General features: G+C 43.8%; 1 protein-coding gene across 1 annotated transcript in view; it reads right to left on the bottom strand.

The window, feature by feature from the left end:
- The window catches only part of STK31 (serine/threonine kinase 31), a 462,200-nt gene that overhangs the window by 276,441 nt on the left and 172,635 nt on the right, over positions 1 to 13,124 (bottom strand). The window contains exons 6-7 of the mRNA XM_073630106.1: positions 7,245 to 7,606; positions 6,997 to 7,159 (exon numbers count right to left, since the gene is read on the bottom strand). Coding sequence (XP_073486207.1) covers positions 6,997 to 7,159; positions 7,245 to 7,606 — 525 coding nt within the window. The remainder of the gene's footprint in view (positions 1 to 6,996; positions 7,160 to 7,244; positions 7,607 to 13,124) is intronic.

Raw genomic sequence — 13,124 nt, 5'->3', positions numbered from 1 at the left:
GTTCTTATGGTAACACGATGACTGGTGTGGCGGTCATCAGGGAGGCTGGGACTTGTGTGGCGGTCATCAGGGAGGCTGGGACTGGTGTGGCGGTCATCAGGGAGGCTGGGACTGGTGTGGCGGTCATCAGGGAGGCTGGGACTGGTGTGGCGGTCATCAGGGAGGCTGGGACTGGTGTGGCGGTCATCAGGGAGGCTGGGACTGGTGTGGCGGTCATCAGGGAGGCTGGGACTGGTGTGGCGGTCATCAGGGAGGCTGGGACTGGTGTGGCGGTCATCAGGGAGGCTGGGACTGGTGTGGCGGTCATCAGGGAGGCTGGGACTGGTGTGGCGGTCATCAGGGAGGCTGGGACTGGTGTGGCGGTCATCAGGGAGGCTGGGACTGGTGTGGCGGTCATCAGGGAGGCTGGGACTGGTGTGGCGGTCATCAGGGAGGCTGGGACTGGTGTGGCGGTCATCAGGGAGGCTGGGACTGGTGTGGCGGTCATCAGGGAGGCTGGGACAGGTGTGGCGGTCATCAGGGAGGCTGGGACAGGTGTGGCGGTCATCAGGGAGGCTGGGACTGGTGTGGCGGTCATCAGGGAGGCTGGGACTGGTGTGGCGGTCATCGGGGAGGCTGGGACTGGTGTGGCGGTCATCGGGGAGGCTGGGACTAGTGTGGCGGTCATCGGGGAGGCTGGGACTAGTGTGGCGGTCATCGGGGAGGCTGGGACTGGTGTGGCGGTCATCAGGGAGGCTGGGACTGGTGTGGCGGTCATCAGGGAGGCTGGGACTGGTGTGGCGGTCATCAGGGAGGCTGGGACTGGTGTGGCGGTCATCAGGGAGGCTGGGACTGGTGTGGCGGTCATCAGGGAGGCTGGGACTGGTGTGGCGGTCATCAGGGAGGCTGGGACTGGTGTGGCGGTCATCAGGGAGGCTGGGACTGGTGTGGCGGTCATCAGGGAGGCTGGGACTGGTGTGGCGGTCATCAGGGAGGCTGGGACTGGTGTGGCGTCATCAGGGAGGCTGGGACTGGTGTGGCGTCATCAGGGACGCTAGGACTGGTGTGGCAGTCGTCAAGGATGCTAGGACTGGTGTTTATTCTGTTACCAGACTATAGTGACACTGTACTGTTCTGAGGGGGATAATTTGCATTTATTATTTATTTATTTTTATTACACACACTAGGATTGCTTACACAGCCATGATCACTGTAAAAGCAATCATTTTAACCACTTACCGACCGGCTCCAGTACATACAGTCCCTGACAAAAGTCTTGTCGCTTCTCTATTTTGTAGAAACTCCTGCTATTAACCTGACTTTTAATTAATCAATTGGTTTTAGAAATAGCTTATATGAAAAGCTAAAGCCCTCCCAAATGATGTTTAATAAATTAGTTTCACTGAAAAAAGATTTATCATTTAATCAAGACAGACAGGTCAGATTTTGCCAAGACAAAAGTTTTGTCGCCTATACAGAAATTGAACAACTTTACTGAAAATCCAAAAATATGTCAGCAAATTAAGTAGTGGTGCTGTGAGATCCAAATTGAATATCTTGTATGACTTCCATGAGCTTGAAGGACAGCATCCATGCGGTTTGGCAAGGATTCATACAATTTATTGATGAAGTCATCAGGAATAGCAAAGAAAACAGTCTTGCATCCCTCCCAGAGTTCATCAATATTCTTTGGTTTCGTCTTTCATCCTACACCACATATGCTCAATGATGTTCATGTCTGGTGACTGGGCTGGCCAGTCCTGGAGCATCTTGATCTTCTTTGCCTTAAGGAACTTTGATGTGGAGATGGAAGTATGCGATGGAGCACCATCCTGCTGCAAAATTTGGCCTTTTTTTATGGTTGGGAATATAAGAGGTAGCTAAGATTTCTTGGTATTTTAGACTATTGATGTTGCCTTCCACCCTGCAGATCCTTCGCACACCCCCATACTGGATGTAACCCCAGACAATGATTTTGCCTCCACCAAACTTCACTGTTTTCTGGGTAAATCTCGGCTCCATGTGGGTTCCAGTAGGTCTCCTGCAATATTTGCGGCGACTGTGGTGTAATTCAACAGAAGATTCATCTGAAAAATAAACCTTCTGCCACTTTTCCAGAGTCCATCCTTTTAGCAGGCTGTGGCCCTTGGCAAATGCCACACGGTTTTTCAATTGTCTTTTGTTTAGTGCTGGCTTATGGGCACTGATTCGACCATGGAGGCCATTTCGAGGCAGAATCCGACAAACTGTTCTGGTTGACACAGGGACTTCAGGTGACCAGGTCTCGTGGAGCTCTGCTGCAGTGGAAAACGGGCTGGCCTTGGATTTTCGAGCCAACAAACGGTCCTCTCGAGCAGTTGTCTTGCAGGGTCGGCCTGACCTGGCCTTGTCCAAAACGTCTCCAGTCTCTTCAAATCTTTTTTTTATCCTCTGAACTTGACGCTGAGACACATTGAAGGTGTCTACCACATCAGCAGTGGATCTGGTCTTCAGCCTCTTGATAATCAACACTTTAGTCTCCGGGTGAATCTTAGGCATGTTTGCAGAGGTCTAGTTGCAGTTGAGAAGGTCTAGTGTACTGGTGTTCTTTTTATACACACCTGAGACCTAATTGATCCATTATTAGTCACAGGTGAAGCTCATATAACAAGGCGACAAAACTTATGTCTTGGCAAAAATTGACTCAATGGGCTTTACCAAGCTGTGAATATTAGAATACTTTTTGTCAGTTTCGTTTTGCACTGAAACATTATTACAAAAGCTGTTGGGATTAAAATTACCCATTTCTTGTAACAAAATCTTGATTAGGAATATATTTTAGCGGCACTTCAGGTCAATTTGTACACAAGCGACAAGACTTTTGTCAGGGACTGTATACGTCGGCACTTTGAAGATGGATATCTCGGTGACGGCAGCAGCTGCTGCCACAACCGAGGTATCCATCTTTACAGGAGCCGGTTCTGTGTACGATAATGGTGGTCTCTGTGGCGGGTTCTCTCGGGACCTCTCACTGCTGAGATAAGGAGACGAGTGAGGCTAAGATGGCCGCCACCCGTCTCCATACCATAGGAGGGTGGAAGTAACGTCATGACGTCAGCTCCGCCCATATGTCTTAAAGGCATATATTCTTTTTTTTTGTCATTTTTTCAAACGACTTTTTTTTTTATTTTTGCATTTTAGTCCAAATATGAGATCTGAGGACTGATGACTGTAGAGGCCAATGGAGAACAGTGAACTCATTGTCATGTTCAAGAAACCAGTTTGAGATGATTTGAGCTTTGTGACATGCTGCATTATCCTGCTTGAAGTAGCCATCAGAAGATGGGTAGGAGGAAACACAAACAGTATTGGTATAATGTTTAGCACTAAACCATCTGATGATAAAGATTAAAGTTTTAACATTTAAATGAAAAGGCATGCGTCTGCACGCTGATATATGAAGGTGCTATTATGTAAATGGTGAATGAATTAAAAAATCTGGGGGACGAACCCCTAAAAATTACAGTCTATAAAATAAGTCTCTTTATAGAGGCTGCAAAGGGAGCGAGGCTGCTTCAGGCGCAGGCTGGGAAACCCGATCACTGAAAAAAATAAAGGCAAAATGGGGAGAGAGAAGTGCCAAGCCAATCCTTTAAGCAGCCTAGGAATTTATTCAGTATATAGTCGAAAAATAACACTAAAAACTTGCGTGAACAATGTTCGAGCACTTGCAGAGTGCTAGAGCGCGTGGGAACGTCCACATGCAGTGTCACAGGAGAACCGCGGGGAGGTCTCTATTGAGGGATCCACGAGCGCCGTGTGTTAGCTGCAGCTGGAGCCTCGGGGAAACGCCGGCTGTGTGTTTCTAGATGGGGGTGGTCCAAAGCCATCAAACTGAGGAGCCGCCCACATGCTGTCTGGCCAATCAGAACGTGTTTTGAAGGCACGGCCACGCCTTCATCATCATCGCTTATGAAGAAGGCGTGGCCAAGCCTTCGAAATGGGTTCCGATTGGCCAGAGTGTGGGCGGCTCCCAAGTTTAGAGACACACTCCCATCTAGAGACACACAGCCGGTGTCTCCTCGAGGCTCCAGCTGCGGCTAACACACGGTTCTCATGGATCCCTTAATAGAGACCTCCCGGCGGTTCTCCTGTGACACTGCACGTGGAAGCTTCCAGCCGCTCTAGCACTCTGCAAGTGCTCCAACACTGTTCACACAAGTATTTAGTGTTATTTTTCACCATTATACTGAATAAATTCCTAGGCTGCTTAAAGGATTGGCTTGGCACTTCTCTCTCCTCTTTTTGCCTTTTTTTAAAATCAGAAGATGGGTACACGGTAGTCATAGGGGTGGACATGATCAGCAACAATATTCAGGTAGGCCCTGGCATTTAAACAACGCTGAATTAGAGCTAAGGGGCCCAAAGTACCAAAAAAAATATCCCCCACACAATTAAACAACCATCACCAGCCTGAACCGTTGCTACAAAGGATGATTCATGCTTTTATGTTGTTTACACCAAATTCTGATCCTACTATCTGAATTTCGCAGCTGAAATCGAGACTCATCTTACCAGGCAACGTTTTTCCGATCTTCTATTGTCCAATTTTAGTGAGTCTGTGTGCACTGTAGCCCCAGTTTCCTGTTCTTAGCTGACAGAAGTGGCACCCAGCGTGGGCTTATGCTGCTGTAGACCACCTGCTTCAAGGTTCAATCTTCTTCAGTGTTAACACACAAGTATAACTTCTTCAGTGTTAACACACAAAAAGATATAATTAAATATTTATAAAAATGTGAGGGGTGTACTCACTTTTGTGAGATACTGTATGTAAATTAACCACTTCAATACCAGGCACTTCCCTACCTTCCTTCCCAGGACAATCTTCAGCTTTCAGCGCTGTCGCACTTTGAATGACAATTTCACAGCCATGTAACACTGTACCCAAACTAAATTGTTTTCCAATCTTCTATTGTCCAATTTTAGTGAGTCTGTGTGCATTGTAGCCTCAGTTTCCTGTTCTTAACTGACAGAAGTGGCACTCGGCTTGGGCTTATGCTGCTGTAGACCATCTGCTTCAAGGTTCGATCTGTTCTGTGTTCAGAAATGGTATTCTGCATACCTTGGTTGTAACGAGTGGCTATTTGAGGTACTGTAATCCAGGCACAGGCACTGACTGCAGTGAGGCTGCGATTATGGGCACGGCGAGGCTGCCATTATGGGCACGGCGAGGCTGCCATTATGGGCACAGTGAGGCTGCGATTATGGGCACAGTGAGGCTGCGATTATGGGCACAGTGAGGCTGCGATTATGGGCACAGTGAGGCTGCGATTATGGGCACAGTGAGGCTGCGATTATGTACATGGTAAGGCTGCGATTATGGGCATGGTAAGGCTGCGATTATGGGCACGGTGAGGCTGAGTTAATGACGTGTGACGTCCTAGCCATGTCCGGCTTCGGCCGTTGCCATAACAACGGTGCTAAATCAGCTAAAAGTAGTTGGATCTGTATGTGCGTTATAATAGAAATTAGTCGATCGATTAAATAAAAAAAAAAATCCCCCCCTTCAACCTCTGCAGCAATGCTGGCACCATGCTTACGTCTATTTCCCAAAGACAACCTCTGGATATGACGCTTAGCATGTGGACTTAACTTCTTTGGTCCACTATGGCGAGTCCTGTTCTGAGTGGAACCTGTCCTTTTAAACCACTGAATCTTCCTATAGACTAGGCCATATTTATGTAGAGCAACAATTTTTTTTTCAGATCCTTGGAGAGTTCTTTGCCATGAGGTGCCATGTTGAACTTCCAGTGACCAGTATGAGAAAGAGCGATAACACCAAATTTAACACACCTGCTCCCCATTCACACCTGAGACCTTGTAACACTAACGAGTCACATGACACCGGGGAGGGAAAATGGCTAATTGGGCCCAATTTGGACATTTTCACTTAAGGGTGTACTCACTTTTGTTGCCAGTGGTTTAGACATTAATGGCTTTGTGTTAAGTTATTTTCAGGGGACAGCAAATTTACACCATTATACCAGCTGTACACTCACTTTACCTTGTAGCAAAGTGTAACTTCTTCAGTGTTAGCACATGAAAATATATAAATATTAACAAAAATGTGAGGGGTGTACTCACTTTTGTGAGATACTGTATGTAGATTACCCACTTCAATACCAGGCACTTTCCTACCTTCCTTCCCAGGACAATCTTCAGCTTTCAACGCTGTCGCACTTTGAATGACAATTTCAAGACCATGTAACACTGTAAAAGTTTTTCTTTGTTTCTATTATAAAATTTTGTTTTCTCCTTCACTGATGGTCACTGAGGCGGCACCGATATGTAGAATTGATGGGCACTGATATGTAGCACTGATAGGCAACACTGATGGACACTAATAGATGGCACTGATGAGGTACTGACAGGTTTTACTGATGGGCACAGATTGGCATTGTTGGTGGCACATCCGATGGGGCTGTGCTTCACAGACCCATACATATCTCCCCCCCCCCCCCGCACAAAACGAGGAAAGTCGTGGTTCACACTGTGATTGGTCACAGCTGATCCCGTGGTAAGGAGCTGATCCCGGGCAAGCGCCGGCATGTTGTCCTGCTGGATGTCACAACACCCAGTCAGGATATCTGAACCACTGCCCGGCCATTATTCTGCTATAGGCCGGGCAGGAAGTGGTTAAACAAACATAAAACTGTTAAATGTTAAAAGAAAACAAAATAAAAAAAAATTTAAAAAAATGACTAAACAGTTAGCTTTCCTTTAACCTTATCCTAATATTAAACACTAACCACTTACCATACCTTGCCAACCTTAAATGCCCAAGCATGACTTCATTAAAGTAAAAAAATCCTACGCCCTTTCATACCTTAAATGTCTAACCAAAAACATGAATCTGTGTGGTCATGTTATATGATCAAATATGTAGGCATCATTAATACATAAAGACAAGTAGTAGTAGTCACCAAATATAATAAGCCTGCGTAATATTAATATAATAGTGTGCCATGTACACTGTACCTTCATATCAAGGTGCATCTTCTGCAAATGTATTTCTAGCTTTCTTAGCTTCTGCATCAAGCTCTCTTTTTCATCCCTCAGTTGCTTATTTTCAACCTTCAGCAGTTTATTTTCATCCAAGCACCTCTGATCAATTTTCAGGCCATTTAATTCAGAAGAATTTCTGAAACAAAAAAAATAGCAATAATAAAAAAAATTGTTCAAATACAAACTGCTGGCGATGTTAACAGTAGAACATTTTGGATTACCTTTCTGCTTGAAAATTGTTCTTTCCATTGTTTCCCTGCTGATCAGACGCTTTCTGTTCAGAGATACCTCGGTTAAGGAGAGGTAAAGTCTTTGGTTCACGCATAGGAAGTCTTTCTACAATTTTAACAGGCCATGAAAAGCGGCTTTGTTCATGGTTTGCAACAACCTCACGTGTTTCCCGCGAGTTACTTTGAGAGCTCAGCAGCTTGCATTTCTCAGCAAAACCTTTTCTTACCACCTCCTCTCCAATATCAAGGTTATCATGCAAAACCTGGACAACGATAGTTCCATCTTTGTAGACTGTTTTTTGCTGTACAGAGATTTGCTGGTCAGCTATCAATTTTGATAGAAATTGCAAGCCCTAAGTGGAGGATTTAAAAATAAATGTAATACTTTATAGTCAGCTTAAAACAATTGCCACAAAAAACCCTACAGGATATTTTAATTTTCTTCTGAATATAGTCACAATCTTGCTGTAATGTTCTAAACAGCAAGTAAGGACTCTACAGAGGACAAAATGATACTTGTTAATGTGACTTCATTGCTGCAAATAACTGGTAACAGTGCAAGACTGAATGAAATCAAGAATGACTAAGTTTGAAAGGGGACCATTTGAAATGGTTCAAATTTTTTTTTCAAATACAACTAAATACAGAAACTTCAGATCGGTTCATAGCAGTTCTCCAGTTCAATCGTTTTTATTGCAGTAAAGGCAACAAATACAACACTGCACAGCAAGACACTTTGCATGTGCATATCATTACAATCCATCATACAAAGTCATCAGTTAGTTATTTGATGTAAGGATATCCATAAAAAGGTGAATACTAAGCATATGTTCCAGAGAATCTCATATACCTTTAAGCAAAACAAGCAAAAATATACAGTAGAATCGAAAGGAGGAAAGGTGAAAAAAGGATAAGAGGGAAAGGTAAAGAATAGAAATGATGGTATGAGGGAGCACCTTGGAATCCACAAACAAGCTAACTCAGTCACAGACAAAAAAAAAAACACACATCTCAGATGTCTGATAGGTGCTCAAAATTGAGTAGCAATAAATCTGAAACCCACAAATCCCACTTTTTTATTAAACTTACTCATCGTGTCTGCAGGTTTAGCGGTTAGTTTTTCATTAGTTAAGATCCAACACACTTTGTTTTTCAATGCCGCTAAATTAGAGGGAGCCAGACAAGCGGGCTTTTGCTATAATGTGCTTACTCGCTGTAAAAATGTGTGTTGTCAATCTAAATTAGTATTTGGAAAGCCTATCCAGATTTAAATAAAGCATTGTTTCAGCAAGGACTGCTGGAATTGCCATGTTGAACAGCGTTTACAGCATATTGCAGACTTGAGTCCATAAAGATAGAACAGCTGGACAAGCCCAACACATACTGTATGCATACAGGTAACCAGTTCCAAGCAACCACGAAAACAGGTCCCTGTATGTCTCGGAGTGTAATATGCAATTCAAGCTGGAACTAGATACCAACAATAAAGTACCTTATAATTTTTTGAAAGCACGGACTGGTAGTGTCCAAGATTTGTGTTTATTGTTCTGGTTCCAGTGTGATATTAAGATCTAAATCCCACTTATTCATATAGGCATGATGAAGCAGTGAGAAGCCTGCAAGAAGCAAAAAGAACAGCCAGGATAACAAGCCTGTGGATTGTGTATCGTTGCGAGGGTGATTTTCAAAGCGCGTCAGGGCTCACTCCTTTGGTAAGGGCAGGAATTGTGGATACAACAAAGTGCTTTACTTACAAAAGCACAAGATCTTTTTCCGGTAAGTTATGATTTTTTTTTTTTTTTTTTTTTTTTTTAATATTTATATAAATTTTTCAATACAAAATTACCACCATATATAACTCTCTTCCAACAGAGAGGATACAGTCTCACTTTTAATAACAACATTCCCTCACCAAAACCCCAATTCCCCCCTTCCCTACCCTCGAACCCCCCCCCCCCCCTCCCCCACCCCTCTGCAGGTTTGGAGTACAACAGTTCTACCTGGGTTGTCAGATAATTGCTCAAAATCAGTCACACCTTATCACCTACCTCCTCCAAATAGCTCCACGAGTTTTTATAAATCCGCCATCCTGACCATTTATCACCCCGGGTTTCCCCCTCCTCAGAATCCAGTCCCCCTCCATATTGTATATCTCGTTTATACAGAAGAGCCAATCTCGAATATTCAGACTCTCTGGTTCAAGCCAGTTCTTCGCAATCTGTCTCTTGGCCACATCCAACAGTATAGGAACTGCGGAGTTTTGATATTGCTTAATTGGCTCCTCTGTACCGTGAAACAGACATACCCATGGGTCTTCTGCCACAGTTTTACCCATAATAGTTTTAATCAATTCCATTATCTTTTTCCAGAAAGTTTTGATGATCGCACAGTCCCACCAAATATGCGCCATCGTCCCAACCACCCCACACTTTCTCCAGCATTCCTCTGATTTCTCTGGATCGAACTTTTTGAGTTTGTCTGGTGTGGCGTACCACCTTGCCAGGCATTTGTAATTTATCTCGGTCCTCTTGCTGTCTACTGCTGTTTTATGTAACAACTTCCAGATTTTTAAAAGTATATCTTTATCACAACGTGACCCTAATTCCCTTTCCCAAGCCTTGATATGAGGTACCCCCACCTTCTCGCTCTCACTTAGAATTTTATACACTTGTGATACTAGACCCCTCTGGCGCTCCCCCTCACAGAGCTTTTCCAGTGGTCTATATTCTTCTACCCCCCTAAGGGGTTTTGGCAGTTTCCCGATAAACAGACAGCTGAAGGTACCTCCAAGGATCGATGGACAGGTCCTCAGGCTTCTCTTTTAATTCAGAATACGTGCATATTTTCCCCTCTCGAATAACATCTCTTATTTGTAAGCTATCCCTTTTAATCCAATTCCCTCCCACCTCCCTCTTCCCCGATGCAAAAAAATTATTTTCTTTAAGTGATATCAAAGGGGAGTTGTACGTCCACTTATTTTGCATATGTACCTGATCCCATAACTTCAAAGCGTTGTGGTAGTGTCGGCATCCATTCTGTGTCTAGTGCTCTGTATTTGGGTGGGTTCCATATTATGTGGCTTAAAACCCTATTGCTCATACTGTGCTCTATATTTACCCACCTCCTTTCTAGACCCCCCTTTGACCGTTCAATAACTCGTGTCAAAACCACCGCTTTGTAATATTTATGAAAATCTGGCAATGACAGTCCTCCTTTCTCTTTCCTCCTACTCAGGACCGAACTGGCAATTCTAGGCTTTTTACTACCCCAGACAAACCTCAGTAATAGGCCTTTTAAAGCCTTAAAGTACACCTGGGGGAGGGGAATAGGAAGCATCTAGAACTTGTATAGAATTTTGGGCATTATAGTCATTTTCACCGCATTAATGCGTCCAAACCATGAAAGGGGAGATAGGACAAACCTCCCACCTCTCGTCTAAATTCGTCTAACAGGGGGATATAGTTGTTTAAATACAGATCCTTCAGATTATTCGAAAGCTTGACCCCCAGGTAGCTAATCGTTTTCCTCCAAGGGAAGGGGAAAGACCCTGCAAGGATCTCCTCCTCCTCCTTTCTCACATTCATATTAAGCACCTCCGACTTTCCAAGATTGATTTTAAAGTTTGATACCTCCCCAAATTTTTTCAGATTTTTCAGAATGTTCGGGAAAGTAATTCTAGGATTTGTGATAAAAAACAGTATGTCATCTGCAAAGGCTGCTAATTTATGTTCCTCAAATCCTATTTTCACCCCGCTGCAGTCTGGATCCCTACGAATGGACCATAGCAGAGGTTCTAGGGTTAGGACGAACAGGAGGGGGGACAGTGGACATCCCTGCCTCGTACCATTATCCATCCGGAAAGGCCCAGAGGTCACCCCATTAGTTTTCACATATGCTGTTGGGTCGGAGTATAGTATTTTCACCCACGCAATGAATCTCTGGCCCATCCCCATTGTTTCTAAGGTTTTGAACATCCACCCCCAGTCTACCCTGTCAAACGCTTTTTCTGCGTCCATTGACAGGAATAGAACTGGGGGCCCGCCTCGTTTGATGGACTCTGCCAGGAGCACGGACCTTACTCCGTTGTCTCTGCTCTGCCTTCCCGGTACAAACCCCACCTGGTCTGGATGCACCAGGGCGGTCATTTTACTTCTTAACCTCCCTGCCAGAACTTTGGCAAATAACTTTACATCGGGATTTAGCAATGAGATGGGTCTATAACTCGAGCATAGCTCCCTATTTTTACCTTCTTTGTGGATTAGAGTTATGGCCGCCAGTAACGCTTCCCCTCCCATTTTACAGTCTGAGCCCAATTTATTCCAATAATTTCTTAGTCTGGGTATTAACATTTGTTTACATTTTGACAGACACAATGAAGTAAATCCGTCGGGGCCTGGGCTTTTTCCCTTGGGACTACTTTTAAGGGCCTCAAGTATTTCTGCCTCTTCTATTGGTCTGTCTAGGAGATCTCTCTCCTCTTCAGATATCTTTACCGCCTCTGCTCCCTTTAAAAATTCCTCCATCTTCTCCTCCTTATTACATTCTCCTGATCCTTTTTGTTTGATGGAGTAAAGATCTTTATAGTACTTTCTAAATTCTTTTGCCATTTCCCTACTTGAGCCTACTATTTCTCCTTTTTATTTTGTATTTTCAAAATGTAGTTCCTCTCTCTTTTCTTCCTCAATATCTTTGCTAGATGTTTACTCATTATATTACCCCAGACGTATCTCTCCTTTAATAATGTATTTAGGGCCCTTTTTGTATCCTGTTCCAAGCTGTCTCTCAACTCTTCTCTTTTTGCAACTAACCGTCGATAACTGTCCTGACATTGGCCTTTTGATTTTTTATGGTCCTCCATGAGTTATTCCCTCTGGTAAGTTATGATCTACCTGCAATGCTTGAAGAGACTGTACAGTTCAGTTAATGCCAATTTACTCCAGTGCTTAAAAGCATTTGGGTCTTCCAAATCCAGCGGGAAGGCAGTTTCCTAATGAAAAAGATTAGGGGTAGGTGAGGGCACAAAAGCCCCCAGAATATTTAAGATCTACTATTTTCAAGGAGAGTACGTAATGTGCCGTAATCTACCGTCTCAAGTGATACCTCTATAGGTGTGTCGATAAAAGCAAGATATTTTAGTTATTGAAGCTAACTGGGCAGACCAGTAATATTTTTGTAAATGTGGGACACATAGATCAAATTGAGGCCAACTTCGGTATGGAGTATGTTTAGCTATTCTTGGTCAATGTCAGAGCCAAATCATTTTCAAAATCTGCTGTTGGAGATGTTGTAAAAGAGGAGAAAGTGGATTATAATAATGTGTCATCAGCCAATAGACTCAGTTTGTGGTGGTGTCCAGCTAAAGTTAGGTCAGTAATGTCTGGGTGATGTCATGGAAGTTGCGTTAACAGCTTAGAAAAGATCTATTGCAAGGGCAAAAAGCAAATAAATGGAGAAAGTGGCAGACTTTTACACAAGCCATTGGAAAAGAGTCAAGGTCGGCTATCCGGTTACAAAACAGAGTTCCAAAGTCCCACTTCTGTAAGATATTGAATAGTTTAGGCCAGGAGAAGGAGTCAACCGTTTTTCTGAAATCAAGCAACAATAAAATTGGACAATTGTGGCGTCAAGTAGACTCAATCAAAAGGATGATTCAACATACGTTATCTCCTGCTTGGCGTAGGGGCATAAATCTAACTTGGTCTTTGTTTTAGGCGTCCAATATGAACATTAAAGTGGTTGTAAATCCTCCTTCCTGACTTTTACCTGTAGGTAAACCAAGAATAAGATTTACCTACAGGTAGTGGAAATATCTCCTAAAGGTACGCAGTTTACGAGATATTTCCCTTGTAGTGTGCCGTTTCTTCCCCAGAG

This window comes from Aquarana catesbeiana, linkage group LG05, assembly GCF_042186555.1.
Source record: "Aquarana catesbeiana isolate 2022-GZ linkage group LG05, ASM4218655v1, whole genome shotgun sequence".
Classification (NCBI taxonomy): domain Eukaryota; kingdom Metazoa; phylum Chordata; class Amphibia; order Anura; family Ranidae; genus Aquarana; species Aquarana catesbeiana.
The sequence above is the reverse complement of the archived record's forward strand: the minus strand, read 5'-3'. Positions and strand labels throughout refer to the sequence as shown.